At 41.3% G+C, this 26,961-nt stretch overlaps 2 protein-coding genes across 3 annotated transcripts in view; one reads left to right on the top strand and one right to left on the bottom strand.

Annotated features, from left to right (window-relative positions):
* The window catches only part of GLI3 (GLI family zinc finger 3), a 210,038-nt gene extending 187,746 nt beyond the window's left edge, over positions 1-22,292 (bottom strand). The window contains exons 1-2 of one of the 2 annotated variants that reach the window (XM_027710129.2): positions 21,978-22,292; positions 7,406-7,568 (exon numbers count right to left, since the gene is read on the bottom strand). In XM_027710129.2, coding sequence (XP_027565930.1) covers positions 7,406-7,529 — 124 coding nt within the window. In that variant the 5' untranslated portion in view covers positions 7,530-7,568; positions 21,978-22,292. Of the gene's footprint in view, positions 1-7,405; positions 7,569-21,392; positions 21,449-21,977 lie in introns of those variants that run through there. The other variant, XM_039378407.1, reaches the window with a different exon arrangement.
* Positions 10,041-26,961, top strand: part of LOC120322625 (translation initiation factor IF-2-like) — a 35,857-nt gene continuing 18,936 nt past the window's right edge. Inside the window, exons 1-3 of the mRNA XM_039378415.1 lie at positions 10,041-10,094; positions 16,703-16,754; positions 20,627-21,384. Of these exons, the coding sequence (XP_039234349.1) occupies positions 10,041-10,094; positions 16,703-16,754; positions 20,627-21,282 (762 nt within the window). The 3' untranslated portion in view covers positions 21,283-21,384. The remainder of the gene's footprint in view (positions 10,095-16,702; positions 16,755-20,626; positions 21,385-26,961) is intronic.

The following is a 26,961-nucleotide window of genomic DNA, read 5'->3' as shown; positions in this document are numbered from 1 at the left end:
GGGGGGGAAGTAAATAGAAACATACAGAGCAGGGATATAATCAAAGGCAACACTGATGCCTGATTATTTCCTTTTAACTGAAGACAGATATGAAATAGAAAACATCTAGAAGAGAAAAGATGAATGCCATTTGAAAACCTGTTAAGTAATTTAATTACTTCAACTGCCTTAATTTACACAGTTCAGATTTACACAGCCAAATACTGTGCCTGCCAGAGGGGTTGCCTAGCTTTAAGTCAATTAAAAGGATTTTTAAAAATTCTTTTTATTTACTTTAGGAAGATGATCTGCTCAGCATAGCTCCTTCACTTGCAGATTCTCTTTTTTGGGATTCAGAATCCAGGAGTTTTCTGTCTTAATTTTTTAATTAAGGGCCCTTCCAGCCCTCCCAAACCACGTGGCACCCATGTGTTTGTTGACATCCATTACCAGCAGCTGGGAGGAAGATGCCATCACTTGAAACAGCAGTGCTGCTGCCATACACCTTCCCCCCTTTGGTGGCACTGGCTGGCACAGCAGTGCAGGGTCATTAGGAGGCCCTTTCTCTTTAAGGGTATCTTCCCCTGAGACCAATACTTAACAGCAGTGAGATATCACTGAAGCTTCAGCCGCCAGCAGCCTTTTTCCTTCTAAAAATCAAACCTCCTGGTTGCTTCCTTCTCCTCAGTACTTGTGGGCTGCAATGGCTGAACTTTTTGAGGTCTGATTGATAACAGACTCCTCAAAGCACAGAGCATGGTACTGTCACCATACTGCACAGAAACATTTTAAACCTTTTTATTATTATCACTTATTCTATTTCAAAACCAAGATACTATTGGAATATGGTTGCTTGGGTGCTTTGTGGTTGGGTCTTTTTTTTTTGTTTTTCAAGAAAAAAAAGAACTCCCCAGTGTATAATTTCCTAAATTTAACCTCCACTTTGTCCAGGTGGCAAGCTTCTGCTGCTAACTAATGTTTTCTCCTGATTCCACCTCGTGTTATCCAGCAGGATGTTAAGTCATTACTTACTGATTACAGTGATTGCAGGGATAAGCCACTCAATCATCTCTTTCTGGAACTTGCAAAGGGATACAGGAGGATTGACATTTAATATCCCTTATGCTATTAACCACTGCAGCGAGGGGAGAGAAGGGGGGAAAAAATGAGGGAAATCTCGGCAGAATTAATGAAGCAATACTGTACTGCACTTGCAGAGATCACTGGGTTTAGAGTGGGGTAAGGGCAGGGCTGGCTCACTGAGGAACAACACTAGAAAATCGTATCAGGCAGAATGAGTTATTACAGTCTACAAAAAACCATAACTTGATGACTGAAATTTTATTAGTAAGCATAAAGGACCATGGGTGCATTACTCCAAAAGAACATGTATTTAATCAGCTACTCACATCAGATTACAATATACCAAGACATGCAGTCTCCACTTAATTACAACCTCCAATACTTTCATTTTCAATATTTTCAAGCATCAGGGGATTCTGTTCTCCCCAAGAATAAGTACCTTCTTTTAAGTTTATCCTCTTACAACTTGGTTGCAAATATTAGAACAGAAGGGTACACAAAATCTTACAGGTTTAGGTCTTTGCCCTTATTTTTCTGGGCTACCACATGTGACCATTCTACCCTTAGCTTTCATGCTGCTATGTACCACTTACAGATAGGAATTACCTGCAGTATTTCTCTTGCTGAAAAACAAAACCCTCAGAAAAACACGTACATTGAAGTCATCACTTCCAGTGTCTAATACTACAGGATGTTTACTCCTTGACCTGAAAATGAGAAGTAAAGAGGGCCCCTCCACCCCCTTTGATTTCAGGGCAAGAGGATGGCATCTCCTGATCACTTTGTAGAATCAGGTCTCATATAATCAATTCAGCACTCAATTTACAAGTCACTAAAATAGTACAGGCAATGGGTTTTGATACCTAACGACCTCTTTTGAACCCTGACCTCTCAACAGGACCCTGAGCACATCAGTCCAACGAGGGGGCCAAGAATGGGTATTATGATTAACACCTATTTTATGGTGAGGCTTAAAAGCAAGCAGCAGGATAAGTAACCAACTAAAAGTTTAAACAGGAAATGTGATTCTTGTGGGGTTGCAGACTGCTTCCCTCAGTAAACCCTAAAACTACTAGGAAGAAGGAAAAAAAAATAGAAAGGAGACCTAGATGAAGCTGGCTCTTCTGAAATAATCAAAGTGGACGCATGAACTTCCTCTCATTTATTCATCTATCAAGTTTGGTTTTAAGTTACATCATCATTAAGATAATAATTTCTGCTTTCTATCACTTTAAAGTATGTTCTCAATAACTATCTGATTCTGATAAAGGTAGTCAAGTCCACAACCTACATACGTTTATAATTAGCTTTTTTTAAGGCAGAGTAATAGGTTAATAAGAAATATCAGATTACACTGGAACAAGCTCATGGGTCAAAAACCAGACAAAACACATCAAACTGAAAATAAGTGCTTGCCTGTCAGACACTGAAGGAGTTCCTATACAATAACTGCATTGTTTTAATGCAACATTAAAGACATCATTTTAGAGCCAAAATGTCCAAAAGTGGAAAGCATTTTAGTCACCAACAAAATTCACAAGCCAAACAGTAAATAAATCAGGGTTGAACACAGCATTACAATTTCCTAATGTTCTCCAAGTAATGCTGTGAAGTGCAGCTTTGCCTTGTAAAAGTATTCATTCAGTCCTCACAGAAATTCCCCGTACTTTTTAGAAATTAAAGCAAAAAATTAATTATATCCATGGTACAGATTAAGTGAAAAAAAAACAAATGGCACTGAGCTGAGGGCTGTGTTAGGTTAGCATGGCTCTTTTTGGTCAACACCTCTTAGGAAGTACTCTATCAATAAATCTGATTCACCTCCAAAGCAGAGCACAGAGTCAAAGCAGCCTGCCTGGTACAGCATTAAAGCCACTGCTTAACTGTGAGCATGCAAACAGCCATATTATTAGGGCAAACAGAGCTAGTCCCGTGGCTAACGCAAGGCATTCACTCAAGTTGGCTGGACTGGAGTTCACGACTTGACTGCAGGGCTGGGATGGGAAGGCTGTGACTCCCCGTGCCGGGTGCGGGAGGGCAGGGTGGTGAGCACGGCTGCACGGGCAGGGCAGGGCAGCGAGCGGACTTGGCTGCTCCAGCACTCAGCGCTCAGCCTGACACACGGGCTTGGCGTGCTGCTGGTCTCAGCCACAGCTCGTGTGCCAGGCTGCGGGACACGGCAGCCGGGGAGCAGGCACGCTGCTCGCCCTCGCCGGCAGAGCAGCACGGAGGAGCGGCCGAGAACAAGCCTTCCTGTCGGCATTCATCGCGATTAGGCAAGGCAAGTCATTGTGTGGACTCCTGCAACGTTTACAGCATTCACCTGAAGATTTCTTTTTAATCCTCGAAATTACTTGAAATTACAGGAGGTACTGTAATATCCAGTGGAGATCTAACAAGGCAGGTTTCATGACCTGGGAAAGGCTCTCCAAGGGGAGTACAGAACTAATGTAAATGATTTTATCAATGGACACTACTTTTCAGAAAACCATTCTTTGCCACTTCATAGAAACGTGTGTGTGCACGCAGCAACTTTCAGGATGACCTAAATCCAAGCTCTGACATAGTAGGGAACAGGGTCTTTACTGCTTTGTCTCCAGAAAACTGGCACGGATGCACACGTGAGAAGACAAGACCTGACAACTGTGGTAGCAAGGTGGTCCAGGTCCAGGACGCTGGCCTCATTACTCCAATGTAATACCGGTGACACAGTCATGATACAAATACTATTTGTTGTTGCTATAACCTTGCCAAAGCAGATCAGTGTGAGGCTGTCGAGTTCCACGATACCGAAAAGTAAGCTGACTTTATACCCTAGCACAAACTTTTTCACACAGCCTTTTGTGAATTAACATCTCCATTAGCAGCTTTCTTTAGCAGTTTTTTGTCTCCCTGAGTATTAGCTTAGCAGTAAATATATCAGTCAAACAAAGCAGTAAAAGGAACAATTTGCAAAGAAATGTATACTATTAAACTGAATCCGGTTTGGTCAAGGCATACAAAATTAAACACAAAGAAGAAAAAATCAAAAGCTTGCAAAAATTAATTCAAAACAAAGGAAAAGTGGTCCCACTGGGTATCAAAGAGCACCAAAGTTTTTTCTTAGTTATTTCAAATTATATTTGGGTTTTTTTTACTTTTTTGATCATTGTTTTTTAAAAGAAGTTTTAATTTGCTACAGCACTAAGACCTTCCCCACATGTTTTGTCCTGGAGCACATTTTAATGGCTCAGTTATAAATCCCTGAAATTAGGGGTTTATAATGGAAATGCTGGCAGGCTCATATCTTACACATTGCTAGCATCTCAGCAACACAGTCAGAGTTTGTAGTTAGGTGAGTGTAGCAGAAATCTTTTTGGTGTTAAGTAGTGACAGGAACTCAGCAGAAGTGGCCAACATGTAAACTGTGCCCCATGCCTGTTACAGTGCAGCTGGTACCTTCCAAAGGGCACCCTCAAATCTGAGCCTCAGAAATTGCACTGCTCCCCTTCCAGGTCACCTTTCTAACTTTCTTTCCCTTGCACCTAGGTTAACACCAGGCTCTTCAATAAACAGTCCACACATCATATGATTTAAAAGTTTTCCACACTCAACAGCGATTTTAACATAGATCCTTCTACTGGATGTGTCACTCACTTCTGGGAGCTTTTGAAGTAGTAGTATTTTCTTTGTTTCTTCATGATTGTAAGCTTTGCATAAAAACCATAACTAGCAGCTTTCAATCTGTTTATGATCTAAGTTCTGACTCCTTCAGAAGACAGCAGAGCTGCTGAGAAAATACTAGTCCGTACATCACACCTCAGACTTGTCACTCAAGTACATGTTACCCTGCAAACTTCGTTAATTCATGAGTTGTCCAGAAGGACAGAGGCACTGATATTAGACATGATTATGAGGTGACTGGTATGATAGGCAGATTTTGCTCTGCAATGACATCAGTCTTCTGACAGGAACAACAAGGATCATTCTGTCCTTTTGTTATTTTTAAGGGTACCTTACCTTGTTAAACAGACTATTCAAATACAAATCACGACACTTAACATTACCACAGCCCTTGCAAAAAAGAGGCACTGAATCAACAAAAGCTGCTTTTTGTAGGAGTGTTTTGTAGGAGTGGAGTCTTATACCAACTGAAGATGTTCCTGTAGTAATACTTATTCCAGCATTAAAGAACAAAAGATGCAAATGCAATGCAAGCTCCAGCTTTCATGCAAACTGTCCTTGTAACCGAAATTCATTATCATGACAATCACATCTGCAAAAAGCAAAACTTTTAAAACATTGCAACAGTAAAACTCATGTTTAAGTTCCTAAAGTTCTGGTATTAGTATTTGTTTTGGTACATACTCCATGGAGCCTCTACACTAAGAGGAAATTTTTCATATCCAAGAAGGAATCGAATTTTTTATCCCTTTGAAGCCCAACCCTGCATCTCTGGAAAGTCGTTTATTCTTATTCCTTATACATGAAGGTAGAATAGAAACCCAAACCTTGGAGATCCTGGTGATTTACCTAAATATGAAGACTAACAAGACCAACACTTACCTACTGAAAACAAAGTTAACTGTCATTACCTTAACAAATAGCAGCCTAAGGCCGCAGGATGTGTACTACATTAGCATCTCATTCCATTAATAGGAGACAATTCCAGTGACAAAACTTTGCAGTCATTCATTAGACTTAAAATCTTTCCAGCTCTTGGGAGTTTGGTGCCCCTGATATACAGTAATACTCCATCTAGGTGAAGCAGGTAGTTGAGAACTAATACTACAGTTACAGAGAGAAAAATATTTGACCACAGAGTAAATCGGTGTGTCAGAATTAGGCTAATTTTAGCCGTCTAAATCCAAATGTTTAATGATAACATTCAAACTAGCTCACAGAGTCAGAGATATGTGCCAATATTGAGTTTGAGTACAAACCTCAGACACATCAAAGAATATGCATATGTGTTTAAGTGTGCATCTGCTTGAAAAGTTGGGCCAATGTGGAAAATCTTTTTATCAAAAAAAAACCAAAAAACAATGGGGAGCTCTTCATCTAATGTGAACCACTGTAATTCCATTGACAGCAACTGATCTGTGCTGACTTACACCAGCTGAGGATCTAATTTCATATGCCTTAGAAAACTGATGCAACTTTTTCCATAGCTGCTCAAGAGTTTCTATACCCTTGTGGGGATCAACTCCAACTAGTAGGTCAGCAGGTGATGAGTTTGCTTGTAATCTGAAGTCTAGTCACACAGAAGGATACTGGGACAAGTGCCATCTAATTTTTACTGACCCACAGAGATTCCCCTCTAGTATGGATGTAGGACTCATGTATTTTCTGCTGTAGTCTGTTTCTCTGAGAAAGCAGAAACCTTTATTCAAGATATCAAAGTAAGAATCTGACCTGGACCACAAGCCCAGATGAGTGAGCATGACGGAAGCAGAAAGCACTAACAGAAAATTTTTTGCCAGGAATACACTGAGTACAAAATATACAGAAAGGTATCTTCTGTTTTTAGCCATTGCTAAACTGATTTGCAAAAAAACAGCAGTTAATCTTCAGCTATCCAAAATACACAGGTCGAAACTCTGCCCACACTCTTTCAAGCAATTTTCTTTCCTAATGCAAAGGGAGTTTTACATTAATAGGAACCAATACACTCTGCCCTCTTACACTGAACAATGAAAGGGCTAGGGCTGGGATTACACATTCTCAGGAGAGGCAGGGAATATGTAAAATTGTCAAGTGAGGTAATCTCTGGGGAGGATTAAGAAAACTACTCCAGTTTTGCAAATCTACAAGCTGTACATTCACAACTTTGAAATGAATTCACAGGAGGATAGGCTCCTAGCTTGAGGTTTTGTTCCTGGCCATTAAGGAACTTTGGGGAGGGGGGGGGCAGCCCTTTACAAGAAGCAAGTTTATTTGTAAAAGAAGAGGAAAAAAAGACCTTTGCCATTAATTTTGACAGAGCTACTTCTGTCTCTTTAGTATTAACTAATTATCTAACTAGTGGAAGATATTTCAATGGCCAAATGCAAAGAACTTGCAAGACCTGCCAGGCTAATCTAGACAATTTCCAAAACAGCAAAAACAGGAACTTCCTATAATAAATAACTTAGCACATTTACATCTCAAATTAGAACATCTGGAAGAAAAAGACTATGCCTGATGCCAAAAATGGCCTTATTGTATCCTACCACTTTCCACCACACCCCCCTCCTTGCTCGTTTTCTTTAGCCTTTCTTTAAAACAAACACTGATCCAGGTGCAAATGCTCAATTCACAAGGAATGCAGTGAACATAAAATTACTGTAGGTTTGGCTGCTAGTAAATCCCTGCTGTTACTCACCATTGGAAGTTGTGCTGGAGGCAACAGCTTTCTCACTGACATCTGTTCGACTGGAGCATTTCACAATGGAATTCTCCACTTTTTTCTTCTCTGTAGTGGTAGAGCTATGGGACTGTGCCTCCATGATGACTTCTCATTACTTCAGCTCTCCTTGCACTAATACCTGAATGAAACAAGAGTCATAAACTTTAAAGACTGTTCCAAATCTTAGCCCAAAACTTTTCACACCTCTCACCTGAAGAAGAGCCTGCAGCACAACTGAATTAGCAGTTCACAGGCCATTTCTGTATGCTCATCAAATTATGTTTGCATGCATGAATTCCTGAGGAATTTAAAGAAACACTAACACCAAAAATAAGCATGTTTGCTTTTAAATAGAATCATCATGAAAAACCACTATGCTGCCTGCTTGATGGGTAGGTCCATTTTTTTCAATCCTGTAGGATTTTAATGGATCCAGGGGGAAAAAAACTGGTATTTTCTCATATGTCCAGAGCACCTTGGAACAATGAAAGAAAAAATCAAGACAGACCTTCGTGTTGACTCTAGAAGCCAAATATTTAAATTTCAGCTTTCATGATACCCCAGCACACTGCAGTGGGAATTATCCTGTCTATCTCTACACCTTGTCTTACTTGTGTAAATATCTCTCAGTTTGTTTGTTCAGAAATCTAACTCAAACAAAAGTGCATTGGAGCAACATCCTGAAAACCACAGGGAAAGGCAAATATTATTGCTGGTGGCACATAATGAGATCACTTTCTTTTGCTTGAAAACACTGGAAATGGAAAGTTCTATAGAGATGTGTGTCTGGTTATTTTGCCTTTCCTGGCCATTTCTCTTTATTCTCAGATCTTTTACATTCCAAATATAAACCCAAGAAGCCAAATATAAACCCATATAAGCCCAAGCTTCCTAAAGGGTATCAGTGCTTGTGCACCAGTGCAGGCACATCAGGCCCCAAGACTGAAGGGATCTTGGGCTGTGAAGACAAGCGTTTCCAAGCACTGGTCTGCAACTTAACTTGATGCACACCTGTCTGTCCAATTAAGCTTTACACAAATCATCAATATTCAGCACACACCGTGCTTAGAAACAGTACTTTGGTAGTTTGAACATGAACCCGTGCAACAACAACAAAAAATAATAATAAAGAGAGTATTTTCCACTCTGAGCAGCACTGCAGTCATTAGCGAAACGGGTCTGAAATAGAAGGAAGTCACGCTGTTCTAGAATAAAATAAAAAAGAAAGGCTTCAAAAAAAGCCACAAAGTATAATGAAGCGTAATTACATTACGAACCTGTTTCCTGAATTCTGACAGTCAAAATAAAAAAAAAAAAAGGAAACAAAACCAAATCAATCCAAAAAAACTAAACCAAAACAAAAACAAAACAAAAAAAGGGGTTGCAAAGCCAATTCATCACTGTCTAGTAAACCTTCCCCTTCCCACCTTCCTAGTAGGAGTTCTTTTTAATAGTACAATAAAACACTCCAAAGCCTCATTGTTATATAGTAGGGATCAAAGAAGAGCCCAATCACTAAATGAATCATTATTTAGCTAGTCAGCACAGCCAGGGATCTGGGCTAGATATCAGAGACTCTATGCCACTGACCTGCTGTCTAAGCTTTGGCAAGGCATTTTTCTTCCCTTGAGTTTTTTGCTTGCTAAAAAGAGAAATAACAAAGCTCTGCCTGCTGTAGCAGAGTACTTCTAAAACTACTTGCAAGATCTATCTGTGAAAGTGCTGTAAATATTATTGTGATCTGTGAAACAACTTCCTACCAGAACTAAGGGGAATGTCAGGTGTCTTAAACAGGGAGCAGGAAAGATCTAACAATACTCAACTTGCAACATTTTTACCCAGCAATGCACAAATCACCTTGAGATCTCACACAAGCTTTGTAAACAGTATCTTTTCAAATTTTTCATATGCTTCCTCCCCTTTTCCTCTTGCACGCCTCATGCAAGAGCATCCACAGCTTTGGTCAGTTATCATGTATAGCTTGCTTTTCAGTCCCTTGCATTTCTGCCAGGCTGTTCACACATGAAAAGAACATGCTTGTTTTCTCTGTACAGCCCTAGCCACATAAACACCAAAATCTGCCTATACCCATCCTCCGCCACTGCGTGAGTGAGTCCTTCAATCCTCTGAATAACCCTCTTTGAGTTATTTAACATTCTTTAAAAAGAATAACTTTCTATGCTGACTCAGAAGGAATTTAAAAAGCTATACATCTTCAGTTGTGGTTATTTTTCTTCTGTTTTGCTTCCCCTCCTAGGGGCCAAGACTGCTATTCAGGTGGCATCTTCATTTACATGAAAGAGAGTGACTTTGAAAAATCTGAAGAAGAAGCTGCAGAACTTGTCCCACATTTTGTTTGGTTCTTGGTTCACAAGCATGTTTCTTTTGGTTTAAAGTCATGAAAAGAAACAATTATACTCCCTACACAACTAGAAAGGAAGAAGCCACATACTCTGCCTCCACAAAGCCAGTGGAGTGGCATGAAATATTTGGGCATGAAACCTTTGATGACAGGTATCTACAGCGGCTCCACTGCCTCCTGCAACATAGATGTCTGTGCAGATATGTGCGAGGAGCCCCCACTTATCTCTACCTCCTTTCCCTCTCCACCATGGCAGGATTACAAACTGATCCAACCACTGCTCAGAAAAAGAAGGAGATGAAGGTACTGAAGAAAACCGTAATCTCCTAAAAAGCATCACTGGGTCATCTGCAATTCAAGAGCAACGTGTGGCTGCTCAAAGTGGCATCATCCATTCTCTTGGCTACCTTTTTCTTTCCCTAACAGACTACCAATAAGATTTTTCTGGTGCTTTAGGGTCATCTTCTTTAATGGACAAAGACTAGCAGACATAATTCCACATTTCCCATCACTCTCTATCACTTTTTTATGCTATCTACTGCGGAAAAAGATACAGAACAGAGGCCTAAGTAGCACTTAAATTTTTGGACAGAAATTGCAAAATTGGCCAAGAACTGATATAAACATCTGCTCTTGGTACCTGTTCTGTTTCATGTCTGCTTAGTTTACATCCAGAAAGCTGCTTTTATTTATGTCAGCGTGGAAGAGGGAACACTGCTGGAGTAAACTTTCTTACTCAGCTCCACACTGTGCACCACAAGCCAATGGCCCTGGCACTGCAGGTCTTTCCTCCTGTGTCTTCCTTCCTCTGCTCCCAACCCACACACATGGGGCATGGGCCCCTGCAAGAATTCCTGCAGATCCAGCTACACTCCAGTGCTGTATCAACTACATGGCAGGGAAAGTAAGGAAAACCAGGAGAGGTGGCAGGATTAACAATCAGATGTATGTGGTTTGGTATGTTTTGCCAGTAGGGAAGCAGTCAACTGAAAATCAATATGGTGCCCCCAAAATCTTTGTTTTCCTTAAGACCAAGTTGAAAACACACACCAGACGTGCCTATCTTCTAGAATCATTCTCCTTAATTTTGGCTGTGATTTTTATTTTCTCTCAGAAATTGTGCTGAGATGTGGGAATTACAGTTCACCGAAAAAGAGAAAATGCCCAGTACAATGTAAAGATGTTTTTCCACTGGTTGTTAACCCCTATCAAAAAGCATTCTAAAAAGCAGACAGCCTGACATTGTATCCACATTAAAATATAAAGTGGCTTATGTTAGGGTGTACATGGCTCTCTCCAGCATGTGGGTCAGTGACTTCCCTGTTCCTACCCCCAGGCCTGAGACAGTCTGTATCTATTCTGCAGCAAGCTCCACTTTCAAAAAACCTGAAAGCTGGCTATCCAGCATCTCCATGTGCATATAAGTGGCAAGAAAATACTATAACAATATATGGGGAAAAGCCTGAACTTTCATAGGTAAATAGAGGGATAAACATTCCTTCCTGAAAGCAAACATTCATAGCTTTTTCCCATTCAACCACGCTGGAACCTACTGTAATTTCCCTAAAGCCTGAACCCACTGCATAATTAATTCCAGATCCCCGTTTTAAACCTGATCCCTCTCAAAACAGCAACCTGCAGGTGTGTCTCTTCTTTTTAAAACATAAATGTAAACCTTCACCAACTGCATATTATACTGGAGGAATTTTAGGAACAAGCTACTGGAATGAACTGGAATGAGGAAAACTGTCTCTTTTAAAAAAGAAGTTTCGACAAATGACAATACATTGGAAACTTGTTTTGAAAAGAATTCTTTCAAGTAACTTGAAATTATTTAACTTCCAATCCTTATGTATGTTGATTATAAAACTGTGCCTTACAGTAGTAAAAATAATCATATTAATATACTAGGGAGAAAAAAAAAACATCTTTTTGTTCCATTTTCTTTCAGTGCAAACTAACCAAAACCACTGGTGCAGCCCGGTGCCAGGACGAGCAGGAAACATGGCCCTTCCTGAACATAGATTTCGAGTTTTCAAGAAATCTTCAGCTCTGTGCTCCTTCTTCTCTCTGAACTACTTATTAAATAATTTTATTTATATTGCATACATTAGTTGTAAAGACCAGACCATGTAATCTTTATTCAGAGGAACAGGCTCACTGACTTCAACAACACTACTTCCTTTGGTCTAAGTGCTGAAGTGTAAGCATCTAAAATTCTCAATTTGCATGTTAGAGTGGTTTATGTTTCTTGCAAACTTAAACCTTCTGCATTTATTTCGTTTATTTTTAATTTTTGAGGGGTATCTTTTAATGTGTTGGGTTAAAAAAAAAACAAAACCACCAAACAAAAAACCAAGTAAATCCTTTCCCTGTTTTACTTGATGCTGCTGTAGTTGTATTCAATTCATTAACAAGTGTTTTGCATCCACTGAGAAGAGCTGTCTGAAATAGCAGTGTCACAGCATTCATCATCATTACATCAGCAGTAGGGAAGTTCATACTGATTGCTATCAGCAACCAGAGTGCCCCAATCAGCGTGCAAGCAAACATAGCATGTTTAATTTTTCAGAAATGACTCTGGGTAGTTAGAGTGTTCATAGGTACTACTTTGATCCACACTACTGGAAGCAGTCTTTGGGAATACAATGCATCTTGAACAGCACAACTGTATGAAAGTGAAAAACACAAGGGGAGGCATGAAGAACAATCAGGAAATTACAGTCTCTCTCAACCATAAAGGACTCTTTATCAAATTTATCAACATGGGTTACACCATTCCTTGGGATTATTTAAGGATAAAAAAAATGCATCTTATTCAGATACATTCAAATGCAAAATTTACATGAGACAATTTATTATACAGGAGCTATTTCACACTGATTTATACCGGCTTGATTCAGGTACATTTAACTTCCAAAACCCTCCCAGATTTCAGCATTGCTTTCTATTAAATCTGCTGGCAAAGCTGCACTGACAAAGTAACCCCTGACAGTACTTTCTGAAAAATGCACGAATGCTCAGACATTTTAAGTAATATCTTCCAGTTGTAACATTAACTTCTTGGTATATCACACCATTTTTGCAATAGCTGTAGGAACTAACCTAAAGACCATATATTTTTAAAATAGTTTTATCCTTTCCCAATTCTTTGTAAGCTAAACCAGAATTCTGCAACTCCCATTAACTACTCCTGGGCAAATTTTGTTCAGGTTCTTCCCTGTTGAGACAACTGGTCACAGTAAGACTAAGACCAATATAAAGAGCACAAATAGTGTTATATCCACTATTTATAAAACCACAACCAACAATCAAGAAGTTGAGGGGAAAAATTACATGCATGATCTATAAATGCACTAGTTGCTGATTGCATACTTCTTAATCTGTTTCAAAATGCTAAGAAGAGAAAGAAAAGAAAGAGAAAAAAAGAAAGAGAGTGAAAGAGAGAAAGAGAGAGAAAGAGAGAGAAAGAGAAAGAGAGAGAAAGAGAGAGAGAGAAAGAGAGAGAGAGAAAGAGAGAGAGAGAGAGAGAGAGAGAGAGAGAGAGAGAGAGAGAGAGAGAGAGAGAGAGAGAGAGAGAGAGAGAAAAGAGAGAGAAAGAGAGAGAAAGAGAGAGAAAGAAAGAGGAGAGAGATAGAAAGAAAGAGAGAGAGAGAGCTAGAAAACCCCCTTGACAGAATCAGATAGGCAGATTTGTTGCTTGAAATTATTTTTAAAAATAACCCAAGTTAAGGGACACAACATATATTAATACGATCTTTCCAAAGTTATTACTATTTGCAGTCTTCTCCTATGTTACATTCCTTTGATTTCTTCCCCCCCATAAAGACTGAAAAACAACTACACCTAAAGCCTGGTTAATGATGGTCTGATCTGTTCCTGATAGGTTAAATAGCTTGTGGCAACAGTAACAGAGGATCAAAAACACGAAGGCAATCAGCTAGGCAAAGCAATGCTATTAGCATCCTCGTGATTAAGATCCTAAGTGAGAAACTATTCCATGGCATATACTGAACTACTGATCGAGTGTAAGAGTTTTTCGACTCCAGAGGAATTACATTTTCTGACATCTCGCTTTTACAGATAAACTCAATTACCAAAAGTTCTGAAAATATTTAAAACATACACGTAAACAGTAGGATCAATAAGTGGCACTTTCTACTAGGGCAGCACATCAGTTGCTTTTAATACACATCACCCACACACTCCTAAAAGTAGATTATCTCTACTTTTGTTTTGGGATTTAGAAAGCTGTTAAAAATAACCCCAATTAAATGTTTTTACTATTACTTCAACAGATTAAACTCTGTATCTACATAAAACAGCTTTCCACCAGGAAAGAAATTATTCGTGTTTTCTTACCCAGTAAATGGAACTTAATGGATGAAGGATCCAGGTCATACTGTCCATATCCAACTAGTCCATCCCTCACAGAAGCTGCTGTTTGGGAACATGAAACATGCAACACAGAGCCCAAACTTAAAGCACATCTTAGTGGCTTTACATTTCAGATATGATGTATCCTCTGAATTAAAATTTTATAATCCATTCATTATCCAAGAATCTTTTAGAATAAGGAACATAACTTTAAAATTAAAAAAAAAAAAAACAAACTAAACAACCCCACCACCAAAACAAAACAAACAAATCAAGTCATTAATTCTGCATCTAAGCATGTGTTATATTAAGCACATGGTCTTGAGTTTCCTTGTTCCTTTTTGACTCTCTTACAAACTATCTAAATATAATGGAAAGAATAAAGGTTATTTCTTAAAAAATATAAAGTGTCACATATTTTTCAAGCCTTCAAGTGTGTAAACATATTTGGGGAGGGGGTGTGTTTAAAACCAGTAATGCTCTTATCCTGAAGCAATCAGAACTCCTTCCAATTAAGCAGCCTAATATTGCTAAAAAATACAGAGTAAGCTGTGTTACTGCTTTTTTGCAATCCTAATTTCCTACATGTCCTTTTGCTTCAAACTCTGCAGCAGGAAAAACTCTAATTATTATGTCAAAGCAAGATTAGCAGCAAAAGAACTAGCACAGGCGGGTATGAAAAAATCTCCTTTGGACTGTACTGTTTGTAGCAATAGGTTAAAATGAGCAGTGACACCTCAAACTTCCCAACCAAGTCTACACTAAATTTTTGCCTCCATCTTTATTCAGAAATTCAGCAGCACTAAATCCAAAACAAATGACAATAACTTCCTTTGGTAAAACATTTGTTTTATGAAACCTGAAATTAGTTTCATTCATATGCTCAAGATCTGAAAGGCCAGGAGTATTCTGAGAGGGCAGCCAAGGGGACAGCCAGCAAGATTTGCTGGTGGATAACATACCCTATGACTTCCTCTGCTGATGCTCCTATTAGCACTTAGGAATACTTATGGTGACAATACAGGCTGTTTTCTTCCTTCCCTTCTTGTCGACAAACAGCTTGGTTAAGCAAATTACAAACATCTGTAATGGCTGTGCTTTGCATCACTTACTTAGTCAAGTAAGAAGTGACTACAACTGCCACAGAAAAATGCAGAAATACTCTGATTTCCAGCACTGGAGCTAAACATTCCAGTGAAATGACCACTTTCTTCACACTTTTTACTTTATCTCATCAATCCCAACAGATGAAAGTTTCCTTAGAATCAAAACTAGATCTATATATCAGTGTCAATCTATACAGGAACTGAGCTCAAGGAAGAATGTATTTAATATACATCTACTGCAAAGATGTGCCTTCTGTTCCCAACTTATGATATGCAAATGAAAGAAGAAAAGATCGTATTCCATATTTTACAATTAGCATTTTAAAACAAGATCAAAGGAATCAAGTAGAATGTTTTTGAAAGTGCAATGTTTTGATCACAGTCCCATTCCAGGAAGCCTGTTTATCTCCTCAGCATACTCTCAGGTTAAGGGATGCCTCCATCCAGAATTTCACATTCTAACCCAACACAGATGTTTTAAGACGTAAAAGAGCTAGAAAAACTCCATATACCCAGGAAGAACTTCAAGTGTGAAAGGTACTTTATAAAACTTTATCTTCAGCTTTTACAGTTTACTTTAGGTTTTACACCTGTCTCACAGTAGCAGTAAAACTGTATCATGATTCCTTCACGATTTTGTAACTTGACAAAACAGCACAACTCTGAACTGCTGCATTACAAGTGCACATTCCACAATCCACTATCCCTATTCAAATAACATAATCATAGAATTATACAGCTGTCTTATTTTCACAGAAAAAAGCATCCATAGTGAATTGAAGAGCCAAGCAAAACCACACCAAACCACATCCTGATACTAAAGAATTGGTAGTGCTAGAATTTCATTTTAATATACAGGGTTCAGAACAGCGTACTGAACTGACACTAACTTGATCTGTGTTTCTGACTCTTTGGTTTCAGGTATTCATACATCTTATCTAATGAAGGCTTCATTCTCTCAGCAGCTGGATGATGTATTCTTTACACACAGTTGATTTTCTTGACATTAACAGATTTGTATGCGAAAAAAACATAGTATCATACAAAGCAGCAAACGCTGTTGGGGGAGGTTCATCTCTAAACCACCAAAAGGTTAGATGAGTACTTTAGCCTTGAACTAAATATCAGGTACCAAAAAAAATACAGTAGCATTTTGACCATCCAAAAAAAAAAAAAAAAAAAAAAAAGGCTTAATCTTCTTGGTAATCAGTGCAAAAAATAACTTGACATAAGAGTGGAAACTTCAGCTAAGAAAATTATTCAATCAGATCTCCAGGTAGTGGATTCTGATATTATCAGTTCTGACACTCAGCAACTATTTAGACAAACACATTCTATCCCAATTGGTTTCTCCCTTGTAATCTAACTAACCTTGCAGGCGTTTTTAACATTAGTGTATTGTCTTCATTTCTTGTTTTGTTCTTAAAGAGACAGAGAAACCAACTCTTCAGATCAGCAGCCAATATAATACGCTTTCAAGGTAAGGCAAGTACAATTTACATGTACAGTGTATACCACAACAAAACCACACTATGATGCCAGCACAATCTTTAAGAAAGTTTTCCCCTAAATCTCTGCAGAAAGCAGCCTTAAGAGAAAGCAGGGATTAGAGTGAGCTGGAAGGTAGGGAGGGGTCTTACCTCAAAACCAGCCAAGCGGAAATCAGAGCAGTAATTCTACCAGTCGGCAGAGTACACTTTTAGAGCTATAGTGGTGCAAAGAAGTGCTGGGCAGCATTGCTTGAAGGCAGCATAATACACTGCTGACTAATGACTGGGCCACGCGGACAATGAATTTGAGGGTTGAAAACTAACAGAAACTGTGCAGTACCTTGACAAATGGGCTTTCAAAATTTCATTCATTGAATAACCTTTAAGCGCAAAATTGGCTCAAGTTCTCTGGGGAATAACATGACCCATGTTGTTGGACAATAAGTATTTTCCTTTTTAATTAAAACTATTACGCCAAATACATAAACATGATTACAGTGAATAAAATATAAGAGTTAACTATTTAGCAGCTGGAAAAGACCAGACCCGGAATATGAAGTGCAATACCATTCGTTCAGAAGGGTCAACAAATTCCAGGGTTAACTACCTGATTCACTGAAATTCATTCTTGGCAAAATACATTTTCCCTTCTTTGAGACTTAAAGGAGAATGAGAACTTCAAAGGTATGTTTAATGAGCTGCTACAAATACAATTGGTTAAAAGAGGCTCAGAAATTATGTACTAAAAGCTGCATTGTGCTTAGAATTACAACTGAAAAAGCCTCATTTTAAAGAGTCTGGTCAAAGTCAAGCCCCCATAAAACAAATCAAGCCTCCTATAAACTTTGTCACCTTCTGTACTGACAAACACATTAAAACAACAGAATCCCTCTTTAAAGGAGCTCCTTTTTTTTTCCAGTGACACTCGACTTACAATTTGAAAATAGTAATTTTGGCTCTTTTTACCGACAGAATGAAATATCTAAAGTGTCCCTAAATTAACAAGTAGCACTTGCCATAGACAGCAACGCCTTTAGCAGCTCCTAAAAACTTCAGAAAAGGATCTTAAAACAGGAAGCTTAGTGAGCTCATAAAACTGTTGTTGGAGCCAGGAACACATAGCATATTTAATCTGCAAACTGTGAGAGTCTACAATGATTTCAGCAAGATCTGAGGCATGCCCTCAAGGTTTGCTGGGATCTGGGATTAGGGAGTTGATAAGAACCCTCTACTGCCCATGGACATGTTTTTCTTCTGCAGTTAAACACAAATGCATAGAGACGTTTGACTGCTGCTTGGCGTTACTGCTCAAGTTATATAAAAGCTTTGCAGCTCCTTTTGCTGTCAATATATCAAAGTTTAAAAAAAAATCATCAAAGTGTGAAATTTCATTTAAAGTCTGCCAGTCTACAGCTCTATTTCACAGACCTATCAAATAAAAGTAAAGATGAAAAATGCACTGAAAGAACTTGAAAAGTTTGCAGCAGCACCCATGCCCTATTTTTGTTTATTCTGTCTCATTTTATTTGATTTTAAAGTATAACAAATCAATTCCCTTATAAAAATGACAAAGTCTAAAGGGAGGAGGTCTATAAAACCTGTGGTTAAAAGACAACTTGAAATCATTATTACAGCTGAACCTTTTGTTGAGTAAAAAGCTTCCTCTGTAGCCATTTTAGCATTTTAATTGCTTAACTGCAAGTTGGCAGAAAATATCTTGAATCTTCCAAAACAACCAGAATTACTACAGAATATGAGTGCCAGAAAAACTAAAGCCTTCTTCAAAGTATTCTTTAGCTAGGGATTTACAACAACTGCATAAAGAAGAAAAGCCTGACTTTTAAGGTAATCTACTATAGTCTAAAAGCATTAACATTCCATTACTATGGTTTTCCTGAGGATTTCATGACTCGTTGATTCACTTTTCCTTCAAGTCTGCTTTTTCTTTGTACGTTACTGTCTTCATATAGTTGAAGGCACGCAACACTGATCATTAAACTGCTTCCTTCCACAACTCCAAATAAACCCTGCTTTAATAACCATCACATTCCTTACTTACCAGGCAAAAATGACTAACTTTTCACTAGACTCTGCAACATAAAAATATGCCATTCCTTCCTTTAACACACAGGATGAAATTCAAACACACTAGGGGAGTGCAGGTAATGAAATAGCTTTCTAAATACGAGGCAGGAAGCGTAACTGAAACTTTCATGGGTCACTATCAATGCATACATTTATCTTCTTAAAAAGTTAAGTAATCTGCAAGGTGAACAAATTATAATATCTCAAAACTTGACTATTTCGGTTTCTCAAAAAACTATTCAGAAAAACATTATTTATAACTACTGATATTTTAATTTCTTAGTTACAAATTGGTTTTGTGTTTGAAAATGAACAATCTTTCACGACTGAAGATTATAGCAGTAAAATGCTGTCTTGGCCACAGTTATGTCTTCTCAAGCAAAAAACGTTTACTCCACTTAAGCAGGAAAATGCAGGTGATGTCTTTGTTTTGCAGTACTTCCATAGAAATGCTCTGGAAAACAGCATGTTCTACTGAAAAACATATGCTATTATCAGAAGTCAAGAGTGCATTCATTTGGGCACCTTAAGCGATCATTTTACTTCCACTGCTGCTTAAAAGAACATACATACACTGAGACAGTCCTTTTCTTACTCATTCTTCCTACTCATTCAAAATCACATAATCCTGCTTTTAAAGAAATAATCCCCCCTCCTTAAAATAGCCTTCTCTCATAATTACTATTATTTATGCTTTTAGAATTGGGCTATACACCAAACTGAAAGTATTTACATACTAGCTAGTTAAACCCAAACCTTCATTATATAAACAAACTCTCAAGAGGCTGCCTACAGTTTACATTGCCAAACTCATTCACCATTACTTTTAATATATATTTCCTCAACTGAAATACAGTGGTGCAGACACAGCAATTTTTACACTTTAAGGTTACTTTACTTTTAAAACACTGTATTCGTCTTCCTTCAAAATAATCATGACATATATAATTAAGAAACTGTCAGATCATTATTAATTTTTAATAAAGGATCTAAATGAAATAATTATAGGAATCAATCAGTGAGGCACCTTTCCAAATTACAATGCAATTGCACAAATATTCAAACTACTTAAGGCCAGTTCTTGCACATTTCAATCCATAATCCCGCTGAACACCACATCAAAACCAATTTTGTAACACAGAGAAACATAGTGATTTCTCACTATCCCACTGACTTAAACGGTTTCAAAACAGATACCTACATCACACAGAGAGAGGCAGCTATGCCCTCTTAAAAATGTTTGTCGATTTAATCAGCCACATATCTCAAGGCCTCTGGAAAATTTTGCTTCCAAGTTTTTCTGTAGCACGCACACAAAAGAAACGAAGTCTACAAGCTGAAGCTTAAAAAAATCACGTTTATTGACCCTTGTAGATGAAGCGGGAACTATCAGGGGCACGACAGCGACCAGCATTTTGCAGAGGGTTGCTACTTAATAGGCCTTTAGTGAAGCAGCCTCTAAAACGTGACACTGTGTATCAAACGGACAGCTATCCATACCTCTGACTAAAAGGCTCTTTCAGATCCGTACAGTCCATCATTTCAAACTGAAGTGGCAGCTGGAAAATGTGGAACAGCTGGCAAAGAGCTGGGAGAAAATGTTTTACATAAATATATCTACATACAAACTGGCAGAAAGCCACGGACACCGTACCCGCAGGCCCGGATCAAAACTACGCACCAGAGGGTTAAAAACAAAATTGGGGAGTGAGGTGGGGAGCGGGGGGCGTGTGTTTCCTTTTACCTTTTTTCTTCACGTGGTGCGCGGGTTGGGGAGCGGGCGCCAACACCCCACCGACTTCACGGGACAATCGGAACTGCGGCGGACACGCTCTGCTTCCACCCTCCGAAGTTGGGCGGCACGGGGCCGGGCCGCGGTGCCGAGGAGCTCCCCTGGGGCAGCCGCCCCGCTCCTCCCGCCGCGGCCCGGCCCGGCCCGGCGTCCCGCTCCCCAGCCCGACCCCGTTCCAGCGGCTGCACGGAGCGGCACAGAGAGGCGCCGGCACCCCCGCACCCCGCTCCCGATCGGGACCCGACTGTCCCCTTGCCCGCAGGGAGCAGCCGGCGGGGAGTGACGGCCGCCCCTCCGATCCGCCAGATGTGACAGCGCCTTCTGCCCCGCTCCTCTCGCCTTTCCCCCTGCGAAGTTTGCGGCCGGCCTCCTGCCGCACGGGCATGAAAACGTCCGGGAGCCGCTCGGGGAAAGGGGGCGAGGAGAAGGAAGGGAGTGGAAATAAAACAACAGCTGCCACCCGTACATCGGCAGCTCCGCCGCGGGACGCGCACGGCCGAGCACGGCCCGGCCCGGCCCGGCCCGGAGCGGGGACTGCCCCCGCCTCTCCCCGCACCCCACGTCCTCGGCTCCCGCGCTCCGTGACAGCCATTTTGGGGGTTAGACACCTCGCTCCCCCCTGCCCTCCGCCTCCAAGTTAGGGAAGCGGGAAGGGGGCCGGGAGCGGGGCCGGAGAGCTGAGAGGCGAGAAGAAAGTGGCCCGGAGCAGAGCCAGGGGAACAAAGAACTTCTCGCCCAAGTAGGTACGTACCTGCCGCCGCCGCTGCCGCCGAGCCCCCGCGCTGCCCATGGGCGAGGGCCGGGGCCGCCCGCTCGCCCCCGCGCCGCTCCCCGCCGCAGCTAGCGGGGCCGGCCCCCGCCGCAGCCGGCGGGCATCCCGCGGGGGCAGGGGGACGGGACGGGGCACAGGCGGGACGCAGGCGGCAGAGGAGGGCCGGCGGGTGTTGTTGGTGGTTGTTTTATCCCTGCCCGCCTCCCGCGGGGAGCAGCCCGCGCCTCTGCCTCCGTGTGGGGGTGTGTGTGCGCGGGTCCGACATCAGTTTCAGTGATCTTGTAATCTGATCCCTTCTGACTCACTCGCACTGACTGACATTTCTGATTTGGTTCAACAAAAAGAGCCGGGGGGGAGGAGAAGAAGAAGAAGAAAAAGAAGAGAGGGAGCAAAAGAAAAAAATATCCCCAGAAATCCACCGTCTGGTACCAGTTTTCGGAGGGAAGGGGGGACCCCTCCGTCCCGTCCCGCCCGTCCCCTCCGGCCCCGCCGCCGCCCCGCATTGTTTTGGCTCGGAGCAGCCACGAAAGGAGGGGAACAAACACATCGCGCCGAGATACTCACGTGTCGGAAAAGTTGTCCGTCTCGCTTTCCTCTCTCTCGCGCGCTCCTCTCGACCGCTTCCTTCAAGTTTTACAGATGTTGCGGGGCTGCTCGCCGTCGCCGCCCCCTCCTCCCGGCGCTGCCCTCTGGATCAGAGCAGGGGAAAGGCTCTTTAGGGATAACTCCCGATTCAAACACCCTCCGCTAAACTTTCCCCCTTCCCTCCCCTTCCTCAGAGCGGTGGAGAGGGCTCCGCTCTCCTTCCCCCCTTCCCTCCGCCCGCTGGGGACGCGGCTGGCTGCTGCCCGGGGCGCGGGTGCCCCGGGCCGGGCGGGGAGCGGGGCCGCTGTCCTGGGGGAGCGGCGGAGGGCGGAGGGCTGCGCCCCGGGGTGCGGGTCGGGCCGCGGCCTGGCGGGCTGCGACGCGCGCTCTCGGCATGACACCCCCGCTCCCCTCTTCCTCCTCCTCCTCCTCCTCCCCCGCCATACCCCCCGGCCCGGCCCGGCCCGCCCCGGCGGCGGCCCAAGGGCGGCGACACCCCGCCCACAGCCAGGAGGCAGCGCGGGGCGACGACGGGCCCCCCCGGAGCGGCCCCCCTCCGCCTCGGGTCGCGCTTCCTCCCTCTCCTCCTTCTTCTCCTCCTCCTCCTCTCCTGATCCATCCTTCAGCTCAGCCTGCATCTGCAGCCCCGTTTCCCGCGCACCCACTGCCTTGTATCCCCCTCTCTCCCGCCCCCCAGAAATTCAGGGCTTTTGCGGGGAAAACGTGCCCTCCGGGTGGGTTTTCGCTGCGTGCTGCGGTTTCTGGGCTCCCGTTTGTTCTGGTGCCGCGGGCTGACTTGACTGGAGGACTTCAAGGAAAGTTTCACTTAAGCCATGTGACACTGAAAAACAGCGCTTTCGGAGAAAAAATACAAGTGCTTGGGCGAGGGAAAGGGTGGCGGTGATGCCTTCGTCTGCTCCTTCTGTCCCAGCCGACCTGCCAGCCTCTCCAGCACCCTGCCGGGCTTCTCTGGCCTTCACCCTGCAAAACAGGGCTCTCCGCCGCCTTCCTCCTCGTCCTTCATCCCCATCCTCCCCCCGCCCCGGGCTCCCTGCGGGTAGGTCTCCCACAGCAATGCATACTGCGGTTCAGAAATAGCAGGAACTAGGATGCTATTTGTTCCAGTATGTCCATCCTTCGGGAAATTATACATCCTGACAAGACACCTTGCCTTTTTCTAGACAAAAGTGAAAGACTGGCCTTTGATGCCATGCATTTTATAAAGCATCCCTTGTCTCCCCATAGAAAACATTAATTTTGTTACAAAACAAGGTTGCTGTTATTTGTGGTTTGAGGTGACTTGGTCAATGAGTTTTTCCAGAAACAAAAAGAAAGCAATCTTGCCTGATGCAAAAGCTATTTCAACCCAAATTTCCTCAGACTCACTGTTTGTTTCAGGTTTTCTTTCACCTGGAAATCTTCTCTGGGTGCAAAGAAGCAGCTTTGGAGAGATGCCTATAATATGAGGATGTCCCTGGCATGGTAAGGCTAATTGCTCTGGCACTCCCAGGGACTTATTTATTCAGGTTTTACAGCACCAGGTCAGCACACCCTGACTTTCAGGACAGACACAGTAGCTTTCGCGGTGAGTGAGAGGTGCATACCATCCAAGCTGCCACGAACATCTGGGCCGGAGGGTCACCAACACCTGACTCACATGCACTGCGGTGAGTTAGAGGGGAGTACTAGGACACAGGATGACGGCGTGTGACCTGGTGCCATGACTCCATAGCCAGCAATTTCACCACATACCAACGGGAAAATCTGCCCCTGCTCAGAAGGAGCAGCCCTTGGTTGCCCAACTGATACTGCTGACAGGCACAGCGCTGCGCAGGAAGGAGAGTGTGCGACAGCAGGACCTGAATACAAAGAGCTGATATTCTTCCAAATTTTGTCATCTTATATGAGTTCCTTTTCCAATCTCATATACGTAGGAAAATGGTAGCTGTTTCATAATATACGATAATGGTAATATGGTACTGTGGATGTTTGGATTTAGGTATATGTACTATATATACCGCTCTATGTATGCACCATATGTAGCATTTATACCACCCCCTGGTACATATATATATACTGGGGGGGGTGGTGTACAGAATAATTAGGCAAACCTCTGGTCCCTTTACAGGTCTGTTTAAGAGCAATATGATTCCTTCAGCCCATGATACCCTTCTCTCATTTTCTGCCTATTACCTATTCCTTTCCACTTTTGCAATCAATTTTCTTGAACTTTTTTTTCGTCTTTGTATAATGAAAGCCCTTAAAAGCAACAGGGGAAATTAACCAACATGCAAAACGTTACTTTATAAAAGAAACAAATTAATGTGGAAAATCCTGTTTGTTTAACCATTTATAATTCAGTATTGCTGATGTTAAGATACTGCTTTGAACAATAGGTAGAAAAGACGCTCAAATGGGGGCATGATTTTAAGTTGAGGCTGGCCCTTCAAGCCAGTATTCCTCTTAGATTTTTTAAAGAAAAAATTGTTTCCTGTATGTTTGGACATCTTCTTGTATCATAAAACAATATTTCATATTTATTCTAGGGGTTTTGGTTTTGTTTTGCTTGTTTGTTCTTGTTTTGTTTTGTTTTTTTAATATGATTCACACCAGTTCTGTTCACGACATCTATTTCTGATTTAAGATAAAAGAATCCCAAACATTTCTCTACACTCAACTCGCGTCAACATTAAGACAGACAAAAAAAATTATAAACTAAATAGCCGATAGAATGCTTAAAGCTTTACTTATGAAAAATAGATTCCTAATGCATTTCTGAGCAGCGAGAGCCTTGAGAGAAGGGAAACACAGGAACAACAACTGAGGTTTCTGCCTGAGCCTGTCTGAATGGCCAAGCAGAAAATAAAAACAAACTTCGAGTGGGTGACATTTGCCATTTGAAACATATTGTGTTTCAACACCTTGACAATGAAGAGCATAAAAGAAGCTCAACGGGTCTTCTGCAAAAGCCAATTCCTACTTGCAGGGAAACATCATAGACAAATTTTGGAGGTCAGTTTCTCTTGGAAGGGCAATCCAGATGTGTGGAAAAATCATTATATTTTATTAATTTGTAGGTTTTGTCCTGCTATTGCATCTTTCAAGTATGGTTCCTCTGAATCGGACATGAAAGGTGCTAAGAAAGGCGCCTCCCTGAACAGAGCTGCCCATTTTCATTGTGCTTAGCTGAAGGGTCTTGGATACTCTAAGCTTCTTTTACTCTCTTTAGGGAGCAATGGCACCGATTTCTGGTCATTTATGCAATATCCATCACAAGAGAACTTGGCCAGTGCATTTTGCTCCCACGTATGCATACCCCTTGTTGCATGGCTGCCTCATACAGCAGAGAGGTCTCAAGAGGTAACTGGTGAGGAAAAAAAGAGGCATATGAGGTTGTACCATGTCAAAATCCTCAAAGTCTGCAGAAGTTGCAGCTGGGGGCACAGGGAAAGGTACACGGCCTCAGGTGGGATGAAGAGCTGATGGAAGTGACCGCATTTGGGAAGGATATAAATGTCAGGGCAAAAACCTGATCTGCAGTTACTAACGGGGAATTGGTGTAGGGAAGGCAAATGGGATGGGGCCCAAGTAGGGAAAGAACTAATAGGGTGGAATCTCTTAGTTTTGAAAGAAATTATAAACTGATGTACCACTGCATACTAGTGTAAAGTCGTAGCTTTAGATTCTTTCATTATTTGGATTTTTGTTTGTTATTATTGCTATTGAAAAAATGGAAATTTATCAGCAAATATCCAAATTTTTCAAAGTAACAACCCTCACTCAAGAGTCTGAATTTTCTAAGGATGCTTGTTGTAGCCCTTCACAGACTTGATATTCATAATTTGTCCTGGTGGTCCGTAGCAAGGGAGCTTTGTGTCTTTCTCCTTCTTCTACTAACACTGGGGATCTTGCTAGATTTCAGTGGAAGAATGACTGATCCCCAGTGATCAGGATTATCTTTCTACTCTAGCAGTAGAAGGATACTCATCTTTTATCCACCATCCTATTTCTCTGAATGTCTAATCTAACTAATCTAGCTATTTATATTATATTCATCACTAGGTTTTTTTGAATGCTGTATAATACAATTAAATAGATCAAAACCCAGTAATATTTTTTATCCCCTTCTATCCTTATTTGTAAAGATTATATATTTCTTTTTAAAACTCTGTTGTAATTGCTGAAGGAAAACTAAGGCAAAGAGCTGGCTTTTACACATAGAAAAATAGAGTATTATTTTCTGCAGAAAATTCTGTACTTCTGGGCTGTTTACATATAAAGTCTGAGCTCTCAATCTCCTAAAAACAAAGTTTTGTTCAAGATACTTTTACCCTCCCTGACTTCAGATGTATATTTGTATTAAAACACTTCATTATTATGAACATTCTTCAGAAGAATATTTTCTTCTTCCAAAAAATTTAAAATTGTGCTGTTTTGCCTGAGATATTTTTTAATATGACCATTGACACACTAAAAAACCCAAGCAGAATGAGTTTCCTGTGTTTGCTTTTAAAAGCACCCTATACATATTAATTATCAGGCAGGGAGCATATGGGGAAAAACACAGTGTCTCTAACAGCCTACATCCAATAAAGACACAAAAATAGATTTCACACAGAACTAGCATAAATAATCTGTTTATCTCCTTTTTGCCATGCTATAATAAGAAATGAAATCGCTAATGGTGCTGATATTTACGTTGTTATAATTAGATAGATCATCATTAACATCCTCTTTAAATGATCTGGGATACTTTCAACCTCTCTCTAGGGAATTGTCTCAGCTTCTCTCCTATCTGAGCCATTGAACTACATGTGAAAGGATTTAGCAGTATTTTGCAGGGTGTGATCACAAGCCCGACTTCAGGAAATGGAGTTTATATAGACTGCTCTGGCAGAATTTAAACCAGTTCCTTGAATGAAATCACCTTTATCATTAAAAAAAAGACAGTTTTTCCTAGCAT

This window comes from Pipra filicauda, unplaced genomic scaffold (genome assembly GCF_003945595.2).
Source record: "Pipra filicauda isolate LSUMZ 115617 unplaced genomic scaffold, ASM394559v2 scaffold137_size4652046_pilon, whole genome shotgun sequence".
NCBI classification, from domain to species: domain Eukaryota; kingdom Metazoa; phylum Chordata; class Aves; order Passeriformes; family Pipridae; genus Pipra; species Pipra filicauda.
Note: the sequence above shows the minus strand (reverse complement) of the source record. Positions and strands in the feature narration are given on the sequence as shown.